Source organism: Megalopta genalis, chromosome 1 (genome assembly GCF_051020955.1).
Source record: "Megalopta genalis isolate 19385.01 chromosome 1, iyMegGena1_principal, whole genome shotgun sequence".
Classification (NCBI taxonomy): Eukaryota; Metazoa; Arthropoda; class Insecta; order Hymenoptera; family Halictidae; genus Megalopta; species Megalopta genalis.
Genome location: NC_135013.1, coordinates 12,309,831 through 12,337,456, shown reverse-complemented (window position 1 = coordinate 12,337,456; position 27,626 = coordinate 12,309,831). Strand labels below are relative to the sequence as shown.

Sequence of the window (27,626 nt, the reverse complement as noted above, 5' to 3'; positions counted from 1 at the left end):
ATACCGTTATCGATCTATGTCTCATATGTTAATTCCTGATTTGTCCACAATGTGTTTTTACACTTACATAGAAAATGATTCAATGAATTTTTTAACACTATGGACCCGTTACTAGACCCGATAGTATGACGGGTATCAAATTTTTGAATTTATAGTTATTAAGACTGCAAAGATACTTTAATGTGGGATTTATTCGATGTTTGTTTGAGACAATTTGTTGCTTCGGACAAATATTGTAACAGAAAGCGCTGAAGATCCGAATGAATATATTATCGTCACTTTTATAAACAGAAATAAAATACCTGATTTTAGTACTCCATAAGACTAGAACTAGTTCAAGTATATATTATAATAAAAATAGCAAAATGTCTAAGTGAATTCAGTTCCTGTTATTCTTATACAGCTGCTGTACTTAGTATAATTAGATTGAGCATGCCCGTGCAATTACCAAATTGCAGACACATTTACGAGTACAGTAAATTCTGCCCAATTGTCTCCGAGCTTTTAAACAAAAACGATCAATTTGGGAAAAGGAGCCGCGAGCCGCAAAATTGTCCGTTTTTGTTTACAAGTCGAAGGATAATTGAGGAGAATGATACTGTATTTGAACTTTCTTTGCGTCGTCAAAAGATAACGATCTTAATCCAATCGACTGATCCCGAACAGTCACAGCAAAACGATATAGAAAATTCAAGGCATCCTGCACGCAGGAGCATCCGAACTATGCCTGCGCGAGCTTGTGCGTACCGACCCTATTCGTCGAGGCTGTAAAATCGAACATCCTCGCGCGGCTTCGTCAAGACAAATGCTTCGCGTCAAAAGGATTTCTCTCCGCGAGATTCCTCCGGTGTCGACCTTGTATGATAATGAAACCGCGTTACCTGCGAGCTCCCGGCGCGCTGCTTTGTTCCGACTCGTGGCTCGACGTCTCGAAAGAGTTGCGACAAGTGTTCCGTTCCGCTCGATACACGATGACGAAGAACCCTGACCCCTGGCTAGCTCTCCAAGTTCAATTCGATTCCTTGGATCGCCGCTTGCCTTTCCAAAATTTCTAGGATGACGGGGCCGGTTACTGTCGGATGATCGTTCGTTTCTCTTCGTTTGTTTTCGGGTATAATTAATGTTGTATTTGTCGATAAGACATTTAACACTTTTATTAACCCTCAGCGCACCACGCGTTTCTCGAATAGTGCTTACCAGCAACTTCGGCACATTTTTGGAGCGGAGCGCCTGAGACAAAGGAAGTCTTATTTTGAGCGAAAAAGATTACACGTCCTTGTGAATGCATTTGATTTTATTTATTTTATGAATATACATTTTCCTATTGTAAATGAAAGATAAATTTTAAATTTTGTAATTCACCATGGTGCGATATCTTTGGTAACAATCTCCCATATGCATTCTGGGTTTACTTGGACAAGTGTCACAGTATTCGCTTTGCACAAAATAGAGTTACTAGATATTTCTTTCAAGTTTAGAACATTTTCTGCGCAATTGTTGGTTTCTTTTATAATTTCACTTACCAATTCGTCCGTGAAAAATAATTTCAAATATTGTATCGGCTGTTCGATGTTTGTAGGAACTTGTGGTCCAACGACCTGTGGCAATACACTAAAAGGTATTCTATCTGGAATATATAATTCTTCCATAACATCGCGCCATTCATCCAAGTCTTGTAACGAATCTTTGCTTTCGCTTTCAATAATTCTCATTCTTCGACTCTTTGGTAGTATAATTTCGCTACCACTACTCGAAGCGTCAGAATCATAACCAACATTGTCTTCCACAATGTCTTTTAACTCTTTAAAATCAAATACGCCTTCGGTATCGCTCGGCTCTAAATTCTCATCGTAATATTTATTTTTCTCCATGTTGCTAACCATAGAGAAGGTCAAAAAATGGTTTAATCGTGATGGTACAGACTTAGCATGTTTTAACTACAGATAACAATTGCTAACGCCGACGATAACGTATGTTAAAAACATTTGGCTCCGCAGCGGAGCCAAAAATAAACAAACAAAACGAATAAAAAAATGTAATATGTCTTGTTATTATCTTCAGAGTAATGCGTCGTAATGAGTTCTATCGAGCAGCTTGCTGACAAAGTTTGGTGATTCTCAGCGAAGGGACTCTCGGCGAAGGGATTCTCGGCGATTACCGAAGAAACGAAGATACCGAGCGGAAAAAACGCCAGTGAAAGTTCGTTTTTCCCGCAGCTGGAGGACTGCACCGTATCCAGGACATCGGCGTGGATCTACTAACCCGGGAGGCGACTCTCGGGCAATCCTAATCAATGCTGCTATCTCTCGAGCCGCGTATCCCCATAAGTGCTCCCGTTTTTTCCTCCGGTATCTAGTCTTCAACCTAGATCCGCGTCTTCGGTATCCTTCGTTTTCCGGACGATTGGGTTGACCGATCGAGTCCCGCAAAATCCCAATATTCTAAATGAGCGTCGCCCACGCGAGCGAGCGAGCGAGCACGGGTCGGAACGTCGTCGTCACGGAAGTCGGTCACAGCCGAGCGAGGCTGTATCTCGGACGAGCCGTGTTATCGGCGGCGTATCGAGAAAGATCGGGTTAATTTAATCAGTCGAAAATTATAGGAGCGGGATGGCAACGTGAGTCGGGATCGAGATGATCGAGAAACCGGCCGATAGGGAGGCCGAGGGTATCGCGCGGGCGAGCGCGCGCACGCGTGGGCAGCGTCGATTTTCCCGTTTCTGCTCCCGGCGGATCTTGCTCTCCGTTGGTCTCCGTTGGTCTCCAGGGTCCGGAGGAAGATGGTCGCGGATAGCAAAGGCAGAAATATATATCAGTGGTTTACAGGAACCCGCCGGAACCTGGCCGCTGCGCTGCTCTCGCGCGAGCAGTCCCGTAGTCGAAACCCGGCGCAGCCTTCAATCATTGTCAATCAGTTCGGACGAGGCACCGTTACCGGTGTCTTCGATGGTCAGGCTCTCTCTCCCGCCGCTACTATCTTAGGTACACCTACTACTATTCTTTGGCGGCGGTCTGCCTTGCCAGTCCCGTTCCACACCGTCCACCTATACACACCCTGAGGACCGGCTACGTGGATGCCTGTCCGTGGTTCCTGGCCACCTGGCAGGCCTCTCGATCAGGGAGCTACGTGCGCCTTCCTCTACCCTCTTCTACCTTGCTCTACCTTCCTCTAGCCTGCTCTACCCTGCTCTCTACCTTCGCTCTGCCTTTCTTCCTGATCTGCCCCGGCCGTGTTTCTACTTGTGTCTCTGTTTGTAACCTGGCCTACGGCCTGACGTGGTCCTTTGTTGCAACCAACCTTCTGACTCATGCGCTCCCTTGCTGAACTCAGGGGGTCCGCTAAAGACAAATTCTTTTTTTCTAGTTTAACCCTTAGCGCTCCGTTGACTCCGCTATGGAGACATCCGTCATTTGTTCCGTAAATCCGAGCGTAAATCTGCTGCGGAGACCAATCTTTTTAGCATGATTACACCGAAGATGCTGTTTTTGTCGACGTTGGCAATTGTTATTTGTACTGTTATTGTTTTTTGCCCATTTTCATACTTAGCAACATAAAATGGATAAAATCAAACGCTTTCACAAGGACGTGTAATCTTTCCCGCTCAAAATAAAACTTTCTTTATATCAGGCGCTTTGCTCCAAAAATGTGCCGGAGTTGCTGGTAGTGATATTTTTCAGAAAAACGCTGTTCAACTTTATTTTAGTACGTCCGAAGAATATTTACTAATTTTTAATTTAATTTAATCATTAATCGAGTCGATTCCAGCGAAGATTAACTATAAAAAAATTCCGACAAACTCATGCAAAACATATTTTTGTTTCGATAATTCCGTATCCAAACAGAATTCAACGGACGATTCGCAATGCTAATTTTATAATAAATCGCGTCAAAGAACGCGAGGGATATATTTATTTAAGAATCGCGAAGAATATCATTAATAGTAAATTTACCCATTTCGATGAGGATGCATTCGCTGCTTGGAAATTTCAGTCACAATTCACGATGTCGATGCACCGACCTCGCACAATGTTAAGTAGATACCATTACGATTAAAACATTTTTTGCCCATTTTTATGCTTAGCAACATAAAATGAATAAAATCAAACGCTTTTGCAAAGACGTGTAATCTTTTCCGCTGAAAATAAGACTTCCTTTACCTCAGGCGCTTTGCTCCAAAAATGTGCCAGAGTTGCTGGTAGGTAGTACTCGAGAAACGCGTGGAGCGCTAAGGGTTAAGGATACGTCTACACGACCCGAGAAAGTTTATTCCAACACCGTCGACCATGCTGCAGGAAAAAGATTCCTAAAGGACTATTTACCTCTCTGTACCCGAGGGACTCTTAAGAGGGTGGAGTTTATGAATTTTTTATCTAGAACACTGTCGACGATACCGAAATGAAGTTTCTTGAGGCGCGTAGATATATTCTTTAACTATTGAAAAACTTTTTTTTGTCATATTTGCTTGCACGTTTATCGAATCGTGCACTTTTGTTCGCGAGACGCGCAGCGCCTGTCATCGATACGCGAACGCAAAATATGGTTGCGAAGACTTCGCTACGAGTATTTCAGTCAGCTATTTATTGAAACCAGATCATTCCATTTAAAATCTGAATTATTAGAAGCGACATCTTCGTTTGCTTAGCAGCCAACAGGTAAAGATTGATTCACGCAATCGTATCTCGCCGCAGACGTATTCTTGAACCGGAGCGGAAATTCGTGTCACTCGTGATTGGACTTCGGCGAAGTACTCGGAAGGCTCTACGGTTTCCGAGGATCGCGGTGCCGGTTCGCGTTAAAAATCGACTTCCTCGGGGATAAAAGGCACGGAGGCGGCTATAGCGGCCGGTGATCGGCGACCGCCGCAGCTCCTTTGCACACGTGACCGCCATTAAAAACACCTTGAACGTTCCCGGTAACGAGCAATTTGACTCAAGTATCCGGGGGCCGCGGTTAATTCCTATGTTTAAGAGCCGGTTGCGGCACGACAATGACCATTAACCCGGCGCGAACTAGGCGAGCCGAATGAACTCGTTAGCGGGTATCGTGTTTCCATAATTCCGGGCCGATACTGGCAATTTTCATGGCGCGGCCGCCGCCACAATGGTCGTCGGCTACCCGTGTCGTCCAACTTCCGTACAATAGAATTTACGGGTGACGCTGGCTGTCGATAAATTGCCGGTCGGCCAATAAAGAAAACGATGCGCTCTCGGCCTCGGCCACACGACAATTTGGCAGATATGGGGCAGCGATGTCCACCGGTGGAAAGCGGAGCGAGCTTCTCCTATCTCTCTCTCTCTTTCTCTTTCTCTCTCTATCTTTCCGTCTCTCGCTTTCCATCTCTCTTTCTCTCTCTCTCTCTCTCTCTCTTTCTTTGTGTAGTTCCGTCGCTCGTTAGCGCAGAATTTCTGAAAGTAGGTAGGCAGAGAACCGGCGCGTTCTACCTAATATAGGCGAGCGTAACCGTGCGGATCGGCGTCGGTCGACGAACGCGCGCGCCACCGACGTCGGACCGAGATCCGGCACTGTCGATCTGGAAATTTGTCCCCTGTCCCGGGTGAGCTCTTCGGGGACGATTCGGGATCTCCTTCTTTGGGAATGCCACTTTGTTCGCGTCACCCGGCTAATAGAATTCACCCGGCAAAAGTATTCCTACGGGCTGCGCCGCCGCGGACACGAGATAGGAACCGTTTTGCCGCGGGAACTGGTTTGCCCGCAACGGAATTATAATAGAAACGAGGAGAGCACAGTGCCATTTCGAACGTTACGGTAATGGCCAGCGTTACTCGGCCTCCATTTTTCGAAATCTACCGGGCGCAGCCATCCCGGTTTGCTGATCTCGCAGATTTTTGCGGCGATCGGTTACCCGCCTTTACCCCGAGGAGTCGAGTAGTCAGCATTTTCCTCTATGCATTGCTAAGCGATGGTTCCGCCTTTTATGAAGTGAAATTTACTCGGGTTATCGAAGTATCTTTGGCGGATGAAACACCTTTAGGATGTTTTGATGGAGGTCGGTTTTGGTTATATTTTATTGAGGAGTTAAGTGGACTTTTCTTGTCTAGGTTGTGACATAATGATCCTATATAAATCGAGGTTACTTGATTTTATTGCAATATCTTCGGATGACGTTGATTCTTTGTCTAGCGATTTCGTTTGATCGGGCTGGGAATTTCAGAATTAGAATTCAGAACAACAATTTTCTATATCTATCGTGAGGTAAAGGTAATGCAACAGTGCTTTAACACTTCCACGACCGCGCTAGAAAGTTTAACAATTTTCATAAAATTAAAATATTTCATTCGATTAAACAAAAATTATGAAGCAAACTTATTTGGCAGCGATTACTTCTTCAGCATTCGTACCTCTTGCAAATCTTAATAAAATGAAGCAATCATTTTTAATGTTTCATTAATCATCCATTCGGTCGTCAGTCGACTGAATTTAAAACGGGGTGATCTCCCCGTTCGGTTGGCTAAGTGTTAAAATATGTCGATCACTTTTACTGTTTTTTATTCCAGCTAGAACTTTTCTGTCACAAGTGTATAAAATCCACGGTGTAACTATGATCTAAACATATAATTATTTTATTGTCTTCTTGGCTCGAATTTATATGTGAATCCACTTCGAAGAGATGTAAAAGCTTTTGACAAATATACATAAAATTGACTGTCTAATTACGATCTAAACATATGATTATTTCAATGTCTACTCGACTTGAATTTATGCGTCAATCCACCTCGAAGAAATGCGCATGCTTTTGTCAAAACTGCATAAAATTTTCTGTCTAATTACAACCTAACCGTGTGATTATTTTAACGTCCACTTGACTCGAAGCGACACAAAGAAGCCTGTATCAAACAAGCATAGCATACACAGTCTCATTATGATCCACATACACGATCATTTCGACAACTGCTTAACTTCAATTGCTAAGTTAATTAAAACGTGCAAGTTCTCTATTTCCGAGAATTTATGCGAACTCTTGGCGCACATTTGTGACCGGTGGTAAGTTAACAGAAACCAGTACTCCTGTTATTTATAATTAACGCAAGGGACTTCGCAGGAGAACCAGACCGGCCATCGTTCCAATATCTCTGGAACGTGCACGCAGAAAAGCGAGGGGGACTCGTTTCGCAAAATACAGAGCTGCAATTAGATCGAGAATCGCGGGAGACACGGATTCGCTGGCGAAACAGAAATAATCCGACGTTAAATACGATCGGCCCTGAGATAGACTGTCGAATGCGTGCTGGGAGTGGATTACCTAACGGACAAGTAATTCGATAGAGCTCGCGCTACACCCCGGTTCGGATCCAATTAAATCCGGTGCCAGGACGATGTGACTCGCCGCGACTCGTGATTTCCCGGTCTCGGTCGTGACGGGCCCGGTCCAATGTTTACACCGATCCCTAGTTTACGGCGCATCCGTAATCGTCCCGTATCAACATAACCGATAACAAGACCGCTCGCCCCGTGCTCTCGCCGTAATACTAATAATTTCGCGGCAAGCGATCGCCGCCCCACCGTCCACCGGGATTGGATGATTTACGAAACGAGCTCTCCTCTCGAAATTACGGGACGCCCCGAGGGACGTCGTTCTCCTGTCTAGCCGCTTCGAGACTCTGACGCTTCTCTCGTCCTTTTCTTTTCTAGCTGAATAATTTCTACATTTCCCGCGAAAAATCGCGAACCTACCGCTCGACGTTCTTCGCGCGCTTTCTACTCGAGAGTATATTAAGCGGCAGGTATGTAAATTACAGCTATGATCGGAGCAGCCTCGAGATCCGACTGAAGTTTCTGCTTCGTTTCGGGACTTTTTTATTCCTGAAAATCTGTGTTCGTTATTTGGAGGAATACTTTACGAGGAAACATTGGAGCGATCAATGATTGAACTTTACAGCAGAATTGGGCAAAATTTGTATCTAAATAAAAATTTCGAATAACGAATAAAAGAAAAAATATTTTATTCGTTGCTCGAACGTTCGAATAAAAAAAGGTGTCGAATAAATAATTTTAATCGACGAGAGTTTTCCGACGAATAATTTTAATCGACCAGAGTTTTCCGACGAATAATTTTATTCGACCAGAGTTTTCCGACGAATAAGTTTAATCGACGAGAGTTTTCCGACGAATAAGTTTAATCGACGAGAGTTTTCCGACGAATAATTTTATTCGACGAATAATTTTAATCGATCAGAGTTTTCCGACGAATAAGTTTAATCGACGAGAGTTTTCCGCGACGAATAATTTTAATCGACCAGAGTTTTCCGACGAATAATTTTATTCGACGAGAGTTTTCCGACGAATAATTTTATTCGACGAATAATTTTAATCGACCAGAGTTTTCGGACGAATAAGTTTAATCGACGAGAGTTTTCCGACGAATAAGTTTAATCGACGAGAGTTTTCCGACGAATAATTTTAATCGACGAGAGTTTTCCGACGAATAAGTTTAATCGACGAGAGTTTTCCGACGAATAATTTTAATCGACGAGAGTTTTCCGACGAATAAGTTTAATCGACGAGAGTTTTCCGACGAATAATTTTAATCAACGAGAGTTTTCCGACGAATAATTTTAATCGACGAGAGTTTTCCGACGAATAATTTTAATCGACGAGAGTTCTCCGACGAATAATTTTAATCGACGAGAGTTCTCCGACGAATAATTTTATTCGACGAATAATATTAATCGACGAGAGTTTTCCGACGAATAAAGATACGTTTTTTTTCGACGAAAATTTATCCGATGAATATACATACTTTCTTTATCCAGTGATGATTGCAGACCTTGAGTTCCTTTCATATCTTTGATGACGTGTCTGTAAGTGCTACAATTTTGTAGATAGTTAGGACAGGTCTATATTACTGTCTATTTCTTTCTACCAAGTAGTACAGGCATTCGTTAAAAATTATTTTTGCATTTTTATCTTTTCCACTCCAAAATTGCATTCGCTTGACCTTCTATCCGGCTGCAGAGATATATATCTTTAAATTTTGCTTTGCATATTTGCAAAACTATGCATTCAAGATTTGACGTATAAAAAGCAGCGGCTCTTTACCCAGAATGAGAATTCTCTAAGATAATTCTAAGAAGAATCCTAAATTAGATGAAAAAAATAGGAAGAAACGTAAAAATTAGATGCAAACGTTGCTCTTTTAATAACTGTAATAAGTTGAAAATAATGTAACGATCACCTTAAATTCCTGCAACGTCTTCACAGTTTTGTATTCAACCGATTCATTGTTATCATAAATTCATCAAATCCGTGATCTAAGACTGCCAAATGGTTTCACAAAATTGCTTCATGCAACGACAATATTGACTTTCCAAAATCAACGGGAAGCACGCCGAAGAAACGAAGATGACAAATTTCCTATTCCTTTCCAACACTTGTGTAAATGCTTGGGGGATCGGAATTCAGGTTGAGAGTCGTAGAGAGTCACGTAATATTCGATTACGCTCGATTATATCCGCCCGAACGACCCGTTCTCTCGGCGAAGACGCTCCCAATGACAGTCCTCGGTATTAACGCCGGGGAATTCAATTAAGCCGGCAAGAATCCGCGGCCGCAGAGGGACAGAGGAGTGTTCCGGAGAAAGGCAACCCTTCCCTCTCATGATTGCCGCTAATAACCTCTGTAGTTGCGGGTAACATGCAGCGGCATGGGGCGGCGACGCGTCGAAGCACGTGCCTTCTCGAGGGTTAATTTATTTAAGTCGAGGGCTCCAGCCGGCCGCACGAGGTGTCTCGAGAGGGCGTCCCGGCCTAACGTCTCAAATTTGACTGCACTCAACGATTCGTGAACGTTAATTAAAGCTCCCGCTGAATGGGGCAAGCCCGGGGAGCATGGAAATCGCCGGCGCATGGACGAAACGGCCGAGGGTTGATTAGGCGGTTCGGATTAGCCTACGATTTGATGATTGATGTTGGGAACGCTCGATGTATGACCACCGATGAGCAATTTTTAACAACTTAGCACAACAGAGACTCTCTTATCTGAAGGTTTATTTTTGTAACATCCTGATACCAAAACGTAATATTTAAAAATTTTATTCGAGTTTTATGCTAGGCGATAACGTATTTGGAATACAATTATGATTATATAATATTATAATAAAATGATTAGATAATAGAACGTTTGGATATCAGAATATTTATGTAAAAATAAATGTTCGGATAAGGGAGTCTTTATAATATAATATAATTGTGTATAATATAATTATATTGATAATGTATTTGGAATACAATTATGATTATATAATATTATAATAAAATGATTAGATAATAGAACGTTTGGATACCGGAATATTGTAAAAATAAATATTTGGATAAGGGAGTCTTTACAGTACTTGCATTTCGTAGGAGATGCATTTGTTCACATCATTCTTTATGTAAGAGCATATATTTCTACAGTTTAGAAGAGTTCTATGGTTATTTTAACCTCTTTCTCTATAACAATGAGTCAGACTTATGGTGAAAATTTCATACGAATGATATTTATTTTGTTCAAGTCGATCGAAGTTTGATTCTTCCGTAATCAGAATCTTGCAATTAAAGTAAACGTTGAAAACGAAGAAGTGCTAATGAATATAGCAACGAATGAAATTATAGTGCAAGGGGTTAATATAATAGCAGGTTGTCTTCGATCTCGTGAGACTTGCCTCGAAGAGATGCGGCTTTGATTAATCGCATCGTTTGTAGAAGTTGCCTATAAAAGCAGAAAGTATAATCATCCACAATCTTGTAATAATTAGACTTCGTATAAATTTTTCTTTCCACAGCCAATTTCAAACAATATACAATTAAATTAATTCCATTCCCACCGTAAATGATACCAACGAGTCGAGTGTCACCCCTTGCGTCAACTATATGTAATACAATAAACATCTACTTTTTATTTCTCTGTAAAATCGTCCTATATTCTTAATAAATAATAGCGAAATTTCAGCAGATTTTTACTCTTACGTTGCGCACGTTGTTTCACAAAAATCAGAATAATCTTCTGAAAAATGCAATGAAAAATACTACGATACTGTGTTCAAATACAAAAAAAAATTCAGTCTAATTGGAACGCGAATCTATGGTCGGAAAATGTACATTGAGAGAAAGTTACAATTTTCTCGAACGATGCAGAAGATCGTTTGAACATTGCCGCAAGGTAAACGCTGCTTTCGATGAAATTGTGCAGAAAGCAGTTTCCGGAAAATCGTGGGTCGTGACTGAATTATACAGTCTAGTGGGAAACGAGGTGTCGGACGAGTTAGATGGAAAAGCTGTAGGACGCATCCCCGGAAGACGTTCAGGGAGCAACGAACGTCCGCTTCCCGAGTTCGATCGGTGCTTTCATCGGCGATTAAATCGGTCAGGCATTATATAAATAGAAGGCCGTGTCATCGTGACGAGCGGCGATAACTCAGATTTCGCAACTGTCCGCGAACTGGATCCAAGGTATCCGGCCATACTTGGACGTGAGCACGCGACTGATTACTTTAATCGCTTCGCGGAACAATCCGTCCGGCGAACGACATTCTCTCCTCTCTTTCACATTTTCTGCCTCGCGGACAGTCAGTCAGTCGGCTTCGCGACCAGTTTTCACGTGCATCTCTGCGTGCCGTCGTATGAACGCGGCCGGAAAAATATATATGTATATGCACGTAGATGCGACCGTATTCTAATTTTCGAATCGCAATCTGCATGAATAATTGTTGAATTGCGCATCCGTCGCAGACATTCGCGAGAACGTAATGTTAGGTTTCTAAGAATTTTCTGTTAGTTCTGTACAGTTTACCTTTTTGTAGTTAGAGTTAGAGAAAGCAGATACAGAATGATTATTATATTGTTCCAGCTTAACCCTTTCGCTACGGCAGCTCCATCCGAAGAAGTACCGTCACTGAACGGAAACTCGCTCCGGAAATATGCACAGTGCGCGTGGTTTCTGTATATATGTTGTTCTAAGTCTTAAATAATAACTGTGCCGAATAAAACAATCGTGGCTCTAATGTAACAAGTATATTTACATTTTTCATTTAAAAAGACTTGCAAAATTATAGGTAACATAGGTATTTATATAATTGCAAAGCCTTGCGATTAAATGTTTAATATAATTAATAACGAGACGAAAGTGATTAAAACATAATAATATGTAAAAACTAATAATATAATTCTGTGTGATATATTTGAAAGCAAGGATCTATACAAAGACCAAGATCGCAATCTTTGCACTCGTACCGCGAATCCGTTCTTTTATCATTTTTGCTACAAATTACACAACTCCGTCTTCTGTATACACTTCGTTTCGATGCCGCATATATGCGGCGCCCGTACCCACAGGTCGTCGAGTGGATGCCGCATATAAGCGGCGCTTGGCGCTAAAGGGTTAAGAATGTGAATAAATCGGAAGCACGGTCAAAGTTTCCAGTAGAAACATTTGAGAAGTGTTTTGACAAGCTTTGGACTTGTCCTGATTCGTGTGACCGATTTTAATAATATAATACTTTAACAACATAATATATAACATATCGCGAAAGGGTTAAGCAAAATTCCAGGTAAGCAACATTGTCGTCTTGTGCATTGTATCAATGCAACGAAATGTAAACATAATTTTTGTGGAGTACTGTATCAAACGTTGGTTTTTCAGTACGTTTGTGAGGTCCTGTGCAATTTTTTTTCTAACAATGTTGATAAAGGAAATCAACGTATCATAGATTTTTAATTAGGAGAATAAATGTATCGTTGTTTGACCTATCTGCATCGCAAGGAAGAACGAAAGATAATTTCCTTATCGTCTATCCGTTTGATCTTTCTAACGATCTTATTATCGTCAATTGTTTCGTATACCATTATTGAAATTGATCAGTGCACAAAGTTTTTTCGTAGATATTAGAATGATTAATTCTTTCTCTTCTTTTCTTTTATGATAAAGAAACAAAATTTAACCAAACGCGATTGGGCTTTTACTGTATTGAACTCGTTTCAATACAGAAGAGATAAAAAAAAACATTGCAGTGACGGAAATACGTCATCTTAAATCGAAAAACCATTCTATTGAATTTTCATCTTCGCGAATAATAAGATATGAATGCGTGTAGATGTTTGTAGGACAATGGCGGTGTTGTATGTGTATCGAATGGACAACAGGAAAACTCACCGTTTCGGAGGCGACGGTCTTCACTTCCGCGATCAGCGAAGCGGCCGGTGAGAGATAAGTTCTGAGGAAGTTCTCCAAGTTGCCGTGATAAGCACAGACCAGGATGTCCCGGGCCTGTCGTATCAGCAGATTGATAACGCCATCGCCGTAAATCGGGCCAAGCAAGTTCCGGACCAACGAAGCGACGTCTCCGCGACCCTGTAACACAGGAACCCTTTCATCAGCGATTAAATATGCCGGGATGCTGGGACCCTTATCCCTGTTCAATGTTTATGGCGCACGAGCAGTTCAATCAACGAAAATAATTCAACTAATTTATCGATAAAATAATTTACGGCAAAGTTAATTAGTAGTAACTTAATAATTTATTCCATTTGATTACGACTTTATTCCACTGAATTGCAATAACCAATTATTTCTACAGTTTACCGCATGCATTTTTGATTATATAACGAAGCAGCGTTGCGAATAACGTAATTTTCCACAGGATTTTTATGCCCGTTATACGTCGGGTAGAAAAATAACGAGCCATTATCACATTTACGGCGCATCCGAATGAAAATTGATTTGACTCAGGACGACGAATAATAACTATAATAAAATTGTATCCAGTTACTTTTAACCTTTCGAAAGCGTTTGCGAACAGGATTACGTTTGATTTAATGCCTGTGTGTTTAAATCACTTTTAAGAAGTACGAGTTATTAATAAATATAATAGCCCGAGCGTTTGTGAATTGTAAATGAACGCTTGCTGGCAACAGGTTCGCTCGCTTGTATAACTAAATGATTTTATTATGCAACGGTGATATTAAGCTTATTCGACATCGCCACTGACCTGTTCGCTACCAATAAGCCATATAAATATTATATAATTAAACGAGTAATGTTCGCAATTTGTTTATAAGTTTATGTAACCAGCCTCGAACAAGCCCGCACGCTGTTCGGAAAATGAAAGAGCATCGAAGGCGAATGAAATAATGGCAGATTGTGGGTGTTCGTACAATTTTAGACCACTTTCACCGACTCGATGGATGCTCGCCGCGAATGATCCACTATCAACAGGCAACGTAAAACAAGATACTCGAGTATTGTTGGGATTTATCATGATATACTCCTACATCCTCGCAGGAGCAAGTGCTCGCCGGAGTAACGCGATATGGTGTTCCGATCTCCGCACGATTGTGCCGATGATGTTTGAATGATTATCTCGAGGGTGTCGTTAGCTTATCACGATTCCAAAGAATCCTATATAATTTCGCGTATTATCGTTCTATCGCGAACGAAATATCGCGGCCACTTTTTCGTCGAGTCGATTGTTATTTAAAAACGAGCAGAATGTTCGATCTTCGAGCACCGTTCAAGAAATTCGATAAAAATGCAATTGATCCAAAGAAAAAAGGCGTGTAAACTACCTTCGAATAAAGGAGAATATTGCTGTAGTTTTATTATAAATCTTCACGGACGATGTAGCGAAAATTATGCGATAAATTTGACGTTGCACTATGCTCTCTGTTTTCGAGATAATCGACTTCGAGAACCTGCGGAGCGCAAACGTCGTAGAATTGTCTAGCGTGTCTGTTCGTGGTCGACCGTTTCTACTTACTCGAACGAATGTTATGTTCTACTGAACGAAACACCAATTTGCATGGCATGTTTTTCTGACTTATTGTCTCAATCAGGCTTACTCTTAGACGATTTATAATTCACAACAGTATAAAGACTGCACTATGTAAAGATTTCCTTTACATTTATTGGCTTGTATTTTCGTGATAGTATGCTATTGATGATAATAACAGATTTAATAGAAAATAATAACATTAATTGTAATAAATTGTATTTTTCATCTGTAATATTTTCTTCTTTTTTTGTTGAAATTCCTGTACTTATATTACATAGTTGATTATTAAAAGCTCGTGAAGAAGCTCCTGTGTTTGATTCTATAATTTCAGTCTCTATTTTGTTAAGAACAGGCGCATATAGAATACTACTACAATTGATAATTATTTTTTCTTCTAATTTTTGCAATTATAGATTAGAATTACTAAATAAGGTATAACAGAATGGACATCCTACAAATTATTCTATAGCAACAACAACTGCAATGAAATTTCTTTCAAAATTGCAACTTACAAAACGCTATTATCAATTTTATTTTTGGCATATCACCATCCCCAAGAAAATCCTTGACAATCCAAAGTACATCGTTAATGATTAAGAACAGGATTTCGCATTAGCCAGGTGCAGAGGGGCTGAAACCGTCTTCCGGTTCATTCAAAGCCATGTTCGTACAGTCCGCATGGAATATTATTTATACTACAAATGATAATTATTTTTTCTTCTAATTTTTGCAATTATAGATTAGAATTACTAAATAAAGTATAACAGAATGGAAGACTAATTGAAGGCTTCCTACAAATTATTCTATAGCAATAACAACTGCAATGAAATTTCTTTCAAAATTGCAACCTACAAAACGCTATTATCAATTTTATTTTTAGCATCATCTCCAAGAAAATCCTTGACAACCCAAAGTACATCGTTAATTATTAAGAACAGGATTTCGCATTAGCCAGGTGCAGAAGGGCTGAAATCGTCTTCCGGTTTATTTAAAGCCACGTTCATACATGGAATATTATTTATAGAGTCGCTTGAAATGTTAACGCAACGGAACCAGGGGGGAAATGCATGCATTGTCAGGATTTAGCGCGTTGCCAAACGGCATTCCTGAATTACGTAATACCCATGGGCGCTTTCCGCATTCCCAGAAGCTCCTAACGCTTGAACCTACGGTTCCGGAAACGGGAAGCGCTCGCGTCGAGGGGACAGGCGAAGTAACGGTCCCAACTTCTTCCATATTGTTATGGAATCATGGCCTACGCCAGGAGAATCTGTTATCGACGCCGATCTCCCCCAACGGTGAGAACAAACAAGGGGGAATAAATTGAATTTTATGGCAGCGCCCGGAACGACTACCAACGAACGCCGAGATACACACGGTTTAGGGAAAGAACATTCATTCCGGCGGCATCCTCCGACTCCTCTCTCCCTCCCTCTCTCTCTCTCTCTTTTTCTTTAATTCTGTCTCTGTGTTCCTTTCTTTGAGGAAATCCTGGACTACGTCTGCGACCTTATTGGATCTGCGACCGATGGCTTAATCAAAGGAATTCCTAAACTGGTTACTTCCCTTTGCGAAATTCGCTGGGATCTGTCACTAGATTCTACAACAGTATAGTGCCCTCGGTGAGATGATACAATGTTACTTTTTTATTGGGTAATTTTTATTACAGATTTTCTGGAGACTGTTTTAGAGGGTTTGGTTATTTGTGGAAGACGAAGGAAGTAAATTCTCGTAGCGAGAAAATTGAGAGATAGCAAGAGCTCGAGAAATATCTTCTCGGACGCAGCAATGAATCAATACTGAGCTAAGCTTGTAATGCTAGAACACAATACAATACTGCTACAATCTGAATGTAAGCAGAACGTCGAGCTAATACAAATGTCCTTACAGTAATTCAGCACTCGACATTATCGAATGAATATCGCAATCGACTACAAATTTACCTAGACAACAATTTATGCGAATAAGATCTTGTTCGAACAAGAATTCGTCCGAATAAGAAGTTATTCGTTATTCGAATAAGAATCTACTTGTACGGGAATTAATTCGGGAAATAATCGATTCGAATAAATATGATAAAATATAGTGTTTCCCCGTGGTTCATCGATCAACTTCTTCGGAATAAATAACTGTACTCATTGTTTAATGCTTTTCAGGACAACAATTTATGCGAATAAGATTTTGTTCGAACAAGAATTCGTCCGAATAAGAAGTTATTCGTTATTCGAATAAGAATCTACTTGTACGGGAATTAATTCGGGAAATAATCGATTCGAATAAATATGATAAAATATAGTGTTTCCCCGTGGTTCATCGATCAACTTCTTCAGAATAAATAACTGTACTCATTGTTTAATGCTTTTCAGGACAACAATTTATGCGAATAAGATTTTGTTCGAACAAGAATTCGTCCGAATAAGTTATTTGTTATTCGAATAAGAATCTACTTGTACGGGAATTAATTCGGGAAATAATCGATTCGAATAAATATGATAAAATATAGTGTTTCCCCGTGGTTCATCGATCAACTTCTTCGGAATAAATAACTGTACTAATTGTTTAATGCTTTCCAGGACAACAATTTATGCGAATAAGATTTTGTTCGAACAAGAATTCGTCCGAATAAGTTATTCGTTATTCGAATAAGAATCTGCTTGTACGGGAATTAATTCGGGAAATAATCGATTCGATTAAAAATTATAAAATATAGTCTTCTCCCGTGGTTCATCGATCAACTTCTTCGGAACAAATAACTGTACTAATCGTTCAATGCTTTCCAGGTTATTATTCGTCAAATAAATACCGTGCACGCGAAAACAGCGGAATTATGTCACGAATCTCTGAAAGGTTGTCCAGGCTTCCACCATAATATCTAAAAAACGAGCTTCGCACGATACGATAGGAAGCTACTCTGAAATTCCGGCAGCGTTTTGGCTGCCGTGTCAGGGTCCCATTAGTCCGGGCAAGTCCTTGCAAGTGTCTCTCATCCTCCGCGAGAATCGGGGACGCGTTCCTCGTGCTGTCGCGGCGGATCGAAGTAGCCAGCACGGATTTTTCGAGGGAATGGAAACTTCGACCGGCCGTCCGAGACCGTAAACTAGATAGTTTCTTGCAAAATCAGCTCGTTGCTCGCGGAACCGCCTCGCAGAAAACCGCGCGGCCTGGCTATCTGCGCGGATCGCCCGCTCGGGACTCGAATACCAAAGCGGACAAGTGGCGTGCGTCGTCCTGCAACGGCTGCAGCGGCGCACCCGCGATGTGGGTGCATTATACCGGGTCGCGTCGTTACGCCGGACTGCATAAACATCGCAGTTTAGTGAGGGCACGGACGCAGCGCGGCGTAACCATTATACACAGGCTCGATCGCCCACGTGTTTCCGCCCTGGCGGGCATCCGCGAGATCCGAATCGGGATCGCGCTATCGGAGGAAACGCAGTCGAAATTATGCTGCAAACCATGTCAATGATCATCTTCCTCCAGCCCGCAGAAATTGCTTCATTAGTCGCACGATTCTGGATCCTCTTCTTATTTCGTTTATTAACGTCGCGTAGGGCATTTGACCGATTTCGGTGTGGCCAAAATTATTTTTCTCACTTATTTGCAGTGTCTTAACTTAGGACAAGTAATTATCAACAAATAAAAATTGTTGATAAAATATTCAGAATATTATTTTTATTATTCAATCGTTTGAAAACGTAGCTACTTAATTATTTATGTTATTTTAATACAGTGGGAGTAATTTTAAACATCCAAGATAAATATTATTATTGTTTGCATTGCGCGAAGGCTATGTAACTATTAAAAAAACCTGTAACAGGAACTGAAAATGATCAGAAACAAGTTCAAGGTCATGAAAAACTGTGTGAAACTGAGTATTAAAAACTATTACAAAGAATTAAAAACCATTAAAAATTATTGGAAAATACATAAATAAAAAATATTATAATAATAATAATAATAATAATAATAATAATAATAATAATAATAATAATATTGTTCATCCAATAGTTCAGACTACCAAAATTTGTCATTTTATGCAAGATTCGAAACATCGTATTTTGACCACTTTTTTATTCAAAAATATAAAGAAAAGAATTTGACTCTATTATCATTACTATAATTATGATTGCATGCAATCATTCCGACCAATGAATCGAACAAACCTGCACGCGAGAGGAACGTATCCTCGTACAGTAATTCCACATAAAGTTTTTCTACAGCCGGAGCACCTGAATAAACGATGTACATTCTCGAAGGAGAAACCGAAGCGTACCTCCGCACTCAGTATTTGTCTCATATTAATTTTTCCACGGTCGGGTAATGGCAGAAACTCCATCATACCCTCAGTAAATGTCAAACAAGGTGCGCCAGATCGTTTTCGTTTATCAGCACCGCATCTACTTTCGATCTCCACTCTACCAGTCGACGAAAAAACCCGGCCGGCTAGCAGGTTAACTATCCGGCCTCTCACACTTTTATCTTCGACAGCGTATCGACGTCGAGCAGTCAAAAAAAAGGAGTAGGAGAGGGGGGAGCAGCAATTCCGACCGTCCATTCCCATCGAATCTAACAATATAACTATTATACAATGGGGTGGCAAAGAAGGAGGCATAATTGAATTAATGGCGACGGTTAGCCGGTCGACGGTCGGCCGACACTCGGTCGCGGTTACAATTTGTAATGTCCCATTTACACCGGCTCCGCCTGCTGTTACGTGCTCGTAAACAAGTAGCATAAATCTGCCATTGTCTGGGCGACGCTCGGCTATCAATAATTTTCGGTCGGGGGCCCGAGGGGGCCACGGCGATCGGAATAATGGGGCCACTCGAGGGCTCGTCAGTACCAATATTTGGTTAGACCGAAATTTATGGGAAAAGGGTGAGCCGTCGGTGCATAAAAGGCTCGTTAGGGGAGGGCGAGCATCCCTCCGGGGATTCCGTGGATCCCGGGGGATGGAAGCCGGCAAGGAATCGAACAGAACGGAACAGAGGGCCCCGGGTCCATGCATAAATCCCGCGCGGTTCACGTGCCGGTGGCTTTAATCGCTCACCTTACCGGCACGCGTTGTTTATTAATGCGTTTGCTCGCATGGACGGCCGTGCCCCGATCTACCATCGCGTATTTATGGCTCGGCGAACCTAACGCCGAGTGATTTATCCCGCGGAAACACCGGCCACGAGACAGTCTGCCGACTTTCCTGGACCCCGGCCGATCGCGATTTCCTAAGAGGCTGCCGCGGTGACATTTAGGTGCCGGTTGGAGAGCACGGTCCGATACGTTCTTGGGAAATTCCTGGGCTGATTGTGTGGGTGGCTGCTCGTTGATAAGTTGGAAACACGGACGTGTTGTTCTAGCTAATTCCAGCCCGTAGGCTGGTTTTGTCGTCGCAAATTGTTACAACGTGTCTAAAAAAATATTCTCTCGCGTGTCGGTCTTTGTTGATTCGAGTTAAGGAACTTTAAAATAGTTTGTAAGGTTTTTAGTCAATTACGAGACAGTTTAATGGAACGAAAAGCATGATTCGTTACTCGGAAATTGTACATTTTTTAACATTTGACCGTTTAGGAATTTATCATTGAAAGCGGAATCATTTTCAGCTACGGAACATTCTGCTGCTTATTTGGGCTTGATTTAACATCGTACATGAATTTTTCTAGCAATTTTTAAGCACATTTAATGGTTCTTATTATAAATAGTGTCGACTGACTGATAAGTAGACTGCGGATTTTTATGCAAAATAAAAATTGTCTACATCAATGGCAAGAAATAGAAACTAAATATAAAGATTTCTGCTTTTTAAATCATTTTACAAGATCATAAATGATACCGATGACACTTCTAAATTCTTTTAATCTTTCTACTATTTTAAATTGCAAGTACTTATTTTTGCTATAAATGCATAAGATCCGGAGCCTATTGATAAGTCAGCAAAATGTCTAAAAATGTCTGAAATTGTAACAAAGAAACAGATAATTGTAGACAAAAATTTATGTACACCACTTGATCCGTGCACGAATATGTTGCGGAATGCCTTTCAACTTCTGAAAACGATCTGCGTCTTGCACAATTTAATGCGTCTCGCAATATTTTATTTTTACAATTTTATTATTTTAATTCTGCGTCAAATATCTCCATTGCAAATGATTCACGAGACAACTAGATAACAAGCTAGAACGAAATGCGAAATATGATTCGACTGTGATGAGACAAGCTACGAACCCAATGATACGTCGCGAAACTTTATTCCACGAACTTCAATTGAAGCACAGTTTCCGAACAATGAAGCGAGCGGAGCGACGGCTCGATGTTCGCGCAAATCCCTGCAGCGAATACATTCATTAAACCCCGGTCGGAGGGGGATGGTGGTGAAAAAAAAGTAAATCGAAACTGTCGGCACTACAAAGCCGAAACCTGGCATAGAAAGAACGCGAGGAGAATTGGGACGTCAGCGTGTGGCGGCAACCCTGCCTTTCGCATTGCGTCGCTCGCTGACAGCAAAGCGTTCCGCCTGCGGAATTGAAATTGAGCGGGAGTACCGTAGGGTGGGCCTTGATTAGCCTCTTTGTTTAACCGGCCGCTTTGTTTAATCGCGGCCCGTTATGCGAGCCGCGGTACCCTTCACGCCCACAAATTTGCATTTCGTACGGACGAATGTCGGACCCTGCTGAATTCGAGGATACGCGAAGCGCTGACCGTTTTCACGAGCTGGAACGGGGGCCATGGGAACGTTGAATATCCATCACCGTCCGATGGAGGGTGGAGGATTCAGAGGATCGTCGAACTCTGAAGATCTTTCATAGTTGTACGAGACTAACAAATTTCGGACTACAGTAAATTCTCCTTAATTGACGCTGAGATTGTACCCGAAAATGGACAATTTCAGAAGAGGAAATACGATTATTCGATCCTTGCAGCTCGTTTTTATGGTTGTTGACAATCGGTGACTATTAAAACGAGCCGCAAGGCTCGAATAATCGTAACTCCCCTCCTCAAATTGTCCAGTTTTGTGTACAATCTGAGCGTCAATTAGGGAGAATTTACTGTAATATCGAATGACTTTCCTAGATAGTAGAGAAGATCCCCAATGATTTTAGGAGACCTTCAGATCCTGGACGAAAGCTCGAATGATTTTAGAAGATCACCGAATCAAAGATAAGATCATCTAAGATGACATTAGAGAGTCGTAAGAACTGGAGAGGATTTTGAGTTGTCTTAGTGGATTACTAAAAGTTAGACAAGATGTCAAATGATCTTAGAAGATCACGAAAAGGCAGATCAGATTTTCAATGCTCTTAGTGGATCACTAAAAACTAGATCAAATCTTGAATGGTTTTAAAGAATTACCAACAGCTAGACAAAATATCCAATGGTTTCAGGCGATCACTGGAAGCTAGACAAGACTGGCAATGGTTTTAGAAAATCACGATAGGGTAGACAACCTATTGATTGGTTTTAGAAGATCAGCAAACGTTGGGCAAAATCTGCAATGGCTTCAGAGGATCACCAAAAGCTAGACAAGATCTCCAATGGTTATAGAGGATCCCGAAAGGCTAGAGAATATTTCCAAACGTCTTAGAGGATCGCCAAACGTCAAAGAAGCTCTCCAATAATCTCGAAAGATAATGCAACCTTAGAGGATTCTTCGAATGGTTTCAGAGGATCACCAAACCTTCCAAAAGACCAGTCTCACCCTTAAGGGACTCATTAACGATTTTGGATGACCACCAAAATTCTTTGAGAACCCTTTATCGACCACCAAGGACCACCCATGTTCTTGAAGGACCCACCACCGATTCCAAGGGACTAGTAACACCCTCGAAGGAGTCGTCAGTGGTCCCAAAGGACCACCCAAGCCCTTTGAGGACCTTCGAGTGGTTTCCAGGGACCACCAAAGTATTCGAAACTCTCTTCAATAATCTAAGAAGGAAAAATTTGATGAAATCGTAAGTATTTAATAAACGTTAAATATTAAATTAACCATTTAGCTGTTACAATCTCTCTGAAACTTGTTATCGTAGTTATACTGTAATTATACTGTGTATGATTGGATTTCTTTATATTTTGTTTAAATACAACACTTTTATAAAATATAGAGAACATCAAAGTATAAATCTTTCTTAACCCGATAGCAATTATTGACGAATATTCTCGTCATGAAGAAATTGCAACAATTTGTGTAATGACTGATTACAAAATTGATCCTAGTTCAGTGTAACATGGTGGGACTTGAGTTGTTATTATTGTCGAAGAGATCTCGAACTAAGATAGACGATTATCAAAAGTGCACGTCTTGATTCACGCGCGCTCCGCGAATGCAACGTGTCACCTTGATTCCGAACATAACAAAGGAATTCCTGGGGCGAGATAGGAGATCGCGATCGTCGCGAGCACCGGTGGTGTCAAGTAACAAACAGGACTTCGAAAAAGTCCGGTTGATAGCGCCGGAGAAATCGTCGACGACCCACTGTCCACTATCGAATCGAATAGTTATCGACGCTGCACGGGGTACGAAGTCGCATTTTATCGATGCAAAACGGTCTTCCCGACGATATCTCACCGGCGCGCAACGTGCATTCGTTTGAACGGCGTTTCGCAACGGTCTAATGTAATCTCGGCAGATTTGTCTTCCCCCGTAAGCGCGGTCGTCGCTCGAAAAGTCTTCGCTCCATGGGAATCTATGGCGATCATAATGGAAACAATGAAACGCGACGGCGACGGCGAGGACGAAAGGTGGAAGGGACGGAGAACGAGTCACCGAGGCCAGACGGAGGGAACGATTTTTACCGGGCCAGGAATAATACAGATCGTGAAAACATTTGTTACACGATCTCCCCAACCAATCAGCCAGACGTCCAGGCCCATTCTCCGCGATGCGTGTCTGCGCAATAGAATATAATTTAATACATTTATATAACTGACGGGTTATCACTCTCCATGGCGTGTCTGACACCTTCTTACCCGTGGCCCCTATTCACGGGGCTTGTGGCGAATTCGCGCCCGTCACTTGCGCTTTCGTTCGCCGATTAGGTTCGCCAAAATGGCCGCTCGGCACATCGCTTTTCCCTTCGCAACATTTCTCGGGACAACCGATTTTTCTTCGCGACACACGGTGCTCTCGAATCATTATGTTGTCGAAAAATCCTTCAAAATGAATTTAGGCATTTCTTCGCGATATTTTATTAACGTTCCTGTGCAACTACACAAGGTGTCCCAAAAATGTCTCGCAATCCGGAAATGGCGGGTTCCTCGGATCATTTGAAGCAACTTCTTCCTTTACAAAAATTTTCTTCGAGGCACCGTTAACGAGTTATTAACGAAAAACAGTGACCAATAAGAATCGAGTACGGCTGACGCGAGGCGGCCCAGCCATCCAGCGCACGAAGCCCAGTTCCGCTCATTGGCTCGGTCGCCTCGCGCCAGCTGAGCTGGGATTCGACCGCCTCGACCGCCTCTACCGCTGGCGCCGTTGGCCCGGCCGCCTCGACCGCTGGCGCCGTTGACTCGGCCGCCTCGCGCCAGCTAAGCTGGGATTCCACCGTCTCGACCGCTGGCACCGTTGGCTCGGTCGCCTCGCGCCAGCTGAGCTCGCCTCTCATTGGTCACTGTTTTTGGTTAATAACTCGTTAATGGTGCCTCGGAGAAAATTTTTGTAAAGGGAAAAGTTGCTTCAAGTGACCTGAGGAACCCGCCACTTTCGGATTGCGAGACATTTTTGGGACACCCTGTGTCCCAACACATTCATCTGTTCGAGTGACAATTACAGTAATATCTCCCTTACTGACGCTCAGATTGTCCACTAAAATGGGTAATTTGGGAAGAGGAGATACCTATATTATTCAAGCCTTGCGGCTCGTTTTTATAATTGTGAACAATTTATAACTATAAAAATAAACCGCAAGGCTCGAATAATCGGATCTCCTCTTCCCAAATTGTTCATTTTTGTGCGCAATCTGGGCGTTAATTAGAGAGATTACTGTACGGTGGAAATGTATCACGCGTCACGGATTTTTTAAATTTATAAATCGTAAGCTTACGATAGTACCTGCGTGGAAAACGATTAAATAAATTCTTCGCTTATACTATAACGAGGTAAAAATTATTCAGCTTGTGATTTGTGTTACGTCGATTTTAAAATGTTTACGAACTCGGCCATTTATTTTGTTTGTGAATTATCGAGAATACTGGTTCCCGAGAACGACCGCAGAGTATCGTAAACGGCTGATGTACCAAGACTGGAGGAAAACATTCTTTCCAGTGTAAATACTTCAAGATAGGAACGCTGCGGGAGGTAGCGCCACGCCTTCATCTTCTCTTCAGGCTTCTCAAACAATCTTCACTTGAACTCTCCGCCACCAAAGGGTAATCAAACGTTCTCTCTCTCCTTTAGATCATCTGTCAGGAGACTCGCGAGTACTAGTTTCGGACGAAACCGGCTCCTGGCGCTTTATTTGCCATGGGAAAACAACTGGTTACGTTTAAGTAGCCTAGATACATTTGGGGCGTGAGCATTGAACCTCTTGCACACTCGAGCGACTCCGAACAACATAGAAAGTCATCAAGACACGGAGTAGAACAATAACAAAGTTTCATAAACGACCACGGATGAGAGAAGGTGTGTCATTAATATTTCGCATCTTTGACAGGGGAAGGTACTTTAGCACTTTATAGAAGTCATGCGATTATCTAGACAAACACCTTCATTTTATTCTAAATTCGGCGTTCGAGTCAGTTGTGTCAGCATATCCGAATCAAGCTATCATTTGATTATCCTGACTCTCGCTCAATTTTTTTGTTCGACACTGGACAAGATTCTTCTGCGCGCTCACTTTAAACTTGTTTATATTTGTAAATTATAATTATATTTGCAACTTATTGCGCACTTATCTGTAATAATTAGACTGTGGAGTTTATGCGATTATGACAAAATAAATACGTCGAATGCAAAACAGTAAATCATTCGAAGAATTAAAAATGCTGTTGCATTATTTAACGCTTGTTAAAATTATTCACAAAGGAATGTACAGACGATTTTTATTTATCATAAAAATCTACAGTTTAGTAATAATTTCTTAGATGATAAAAAATTTATGTTCATTCTGTGTTTATATTTACTGGAACGCTCAAATATTGACGACAAAAGAATTTTATTTTGAGTTAAAGGAATATAATAACATTCATACCTAACAGATTATTACTAAAAAATCTCCATTACGAGCCAAGATCGTCAAAATATAGCACAGGGTTGACAGTGTAAATACTTCCGGTGCAACGAGCAGAACATAGAATAAACAGTTTGCAAAGCACAGAATCATTCCTGCAGTTGAAAATAGGTTCCATTCACTGGCCCAAACGTCACTGATCGCCGTCAGCGTCGATGGGGCAACGGGTCAGCGATAAGCAGCAATTGTGATCCAGCGAATCGTTATCTAAGATCGATTGTCCGGCGGAACTTCGTTAGGCCTCGTCTAAAGTCCCCTAACGGGCCTCATTGTGAAGTACGAACAATTTCAATTCGCTGGAAGCTCGCGGCCACTTTCGCCAATATTTTCTCGGTGACTCGTTAGAGCGGTCGCGTCTCGTCTAGTCCGGTGACGCGGCGTCACGGTAATTATCGAAAAATCGACGTCGGAAGGATCGATCCGGTCGTTAATTAAATCGCGCGGGCTGGCTGGCTGGCGCGGATCGAGAAAAGCCATCGGAAGCAGAGTCCAGAACCGGAGTTAGCAACCGCCGCGCTGCGCCGCGCCGCGCCGCGCCGAGCCGGTTGCACAATACACCAGAAGCGGCCCGCGATATCCATCAATACCGCGTTGTTTAGGTCGCAGGGGATAATGCAACGGACCACCGAGTCCGCGGAGTCTACGGAGAGAGAGTTTCTCGAGCGAGACGGGCCCGGGCACCGGCTCCGCTTCGCTCCGCGCCGGGAAGGAGGAGACAGCATGGAAACGCGCATTAATCAATCTCCGCACGTGGAAACCCCCGGTTACCCGTCGCGGAGTCACCAGCAGCCGCTCCGCAGATAAACTTTGTAAATTGTTTATCGATGGACCCCGGCCGAGCCGATGACGATGTACAACCTTGTGTCGGGAGCCGAGTTTTTGTGTTACCGAGCTGTGTTCCACTCGAGGAAGTCTCGCGAAGCTCTCTTCGTTGTTATTTATTCAACAGAATTTAGAGTGTACATTCTAGGATTTAAGGTAGCGACGATGATGATGTTCCTCGGGTGATGACAGTGACAGCAATCGATCAGTTAGCTGTTACGACATGCTTGAGAAGTGTGTACATAAATGCGCCGCAAAGAGTAGCTAATATACAGAGTGTCTCAAAAATGCCTCGCAATCCGAAAGTGGCGAGTTCCTCATGTCATTTGAAGCAAATTTTTCCTTTACACAAATTTTCTGCGAGGCACCGTTAACGAGTTATTAATGAAAAACAGTGACCAATGAGAGGCGAGCTCAGCTGGCGCGAGGCGACCAAGCCGACGGCGCCAGCGGTCGAGGCGGTCGAATCCCAGCTCAGCTGACGCGAGACGACCGCGGCAATGAGCGGAACTGGGCTTCGTGCGCTGGTTGGCTGGACCGCCCGCGTCAGCCGTACTCGATTATTGGTCACTGTTTTTCGTTAATAATTCGTTAACGGTGCCTCGGAGAAAAGTTTTGTAAAGGAAGAAGTTGCTTCAAATGATCTGAAAAATCCGCCATTTCCAGATTGCGAGACATTTTTGGGATGCCCTGTATTATGGATCGTACGGAAAGTTGTTTCGTTCTTTCACGAGAAAATCAAAGACAATTTTTTAACGTTTCAAATAAAAAGAAACCTTCCGACATTTTTCTGGTGTTTCCAAAATCTTATCTCGTAGAAG

At 42.1% G+C, this 27,626-nt stretch overlaps 1 protein-coding gene across 5 annotated transcripts in view; it reads right to left on the bottom strand.

Annotated features, from left to right (window-relative positions):
- LOC117228994 (uncharacterized) overlaps positions 1-27,626 on the bottom strand; it is a 729,674-nt gene that overhangs the window by 563,367 nt on the left and 138,681 nt on the right. For all 5 annotated transcript variants that reach the window (XM_033485103.2, XM_076521427.1, XM_076521432.1 and 2 more), the window contains one exon: positions 13,147-13,344. In XM_033485103.2, the coding sequence (XP_033340994.2) occupies positions 13,147-13,344 (198 nt within the window). The remainder of the gene's footprint in view (positions 1-13,146; positions 13,345-27,626) is intronic.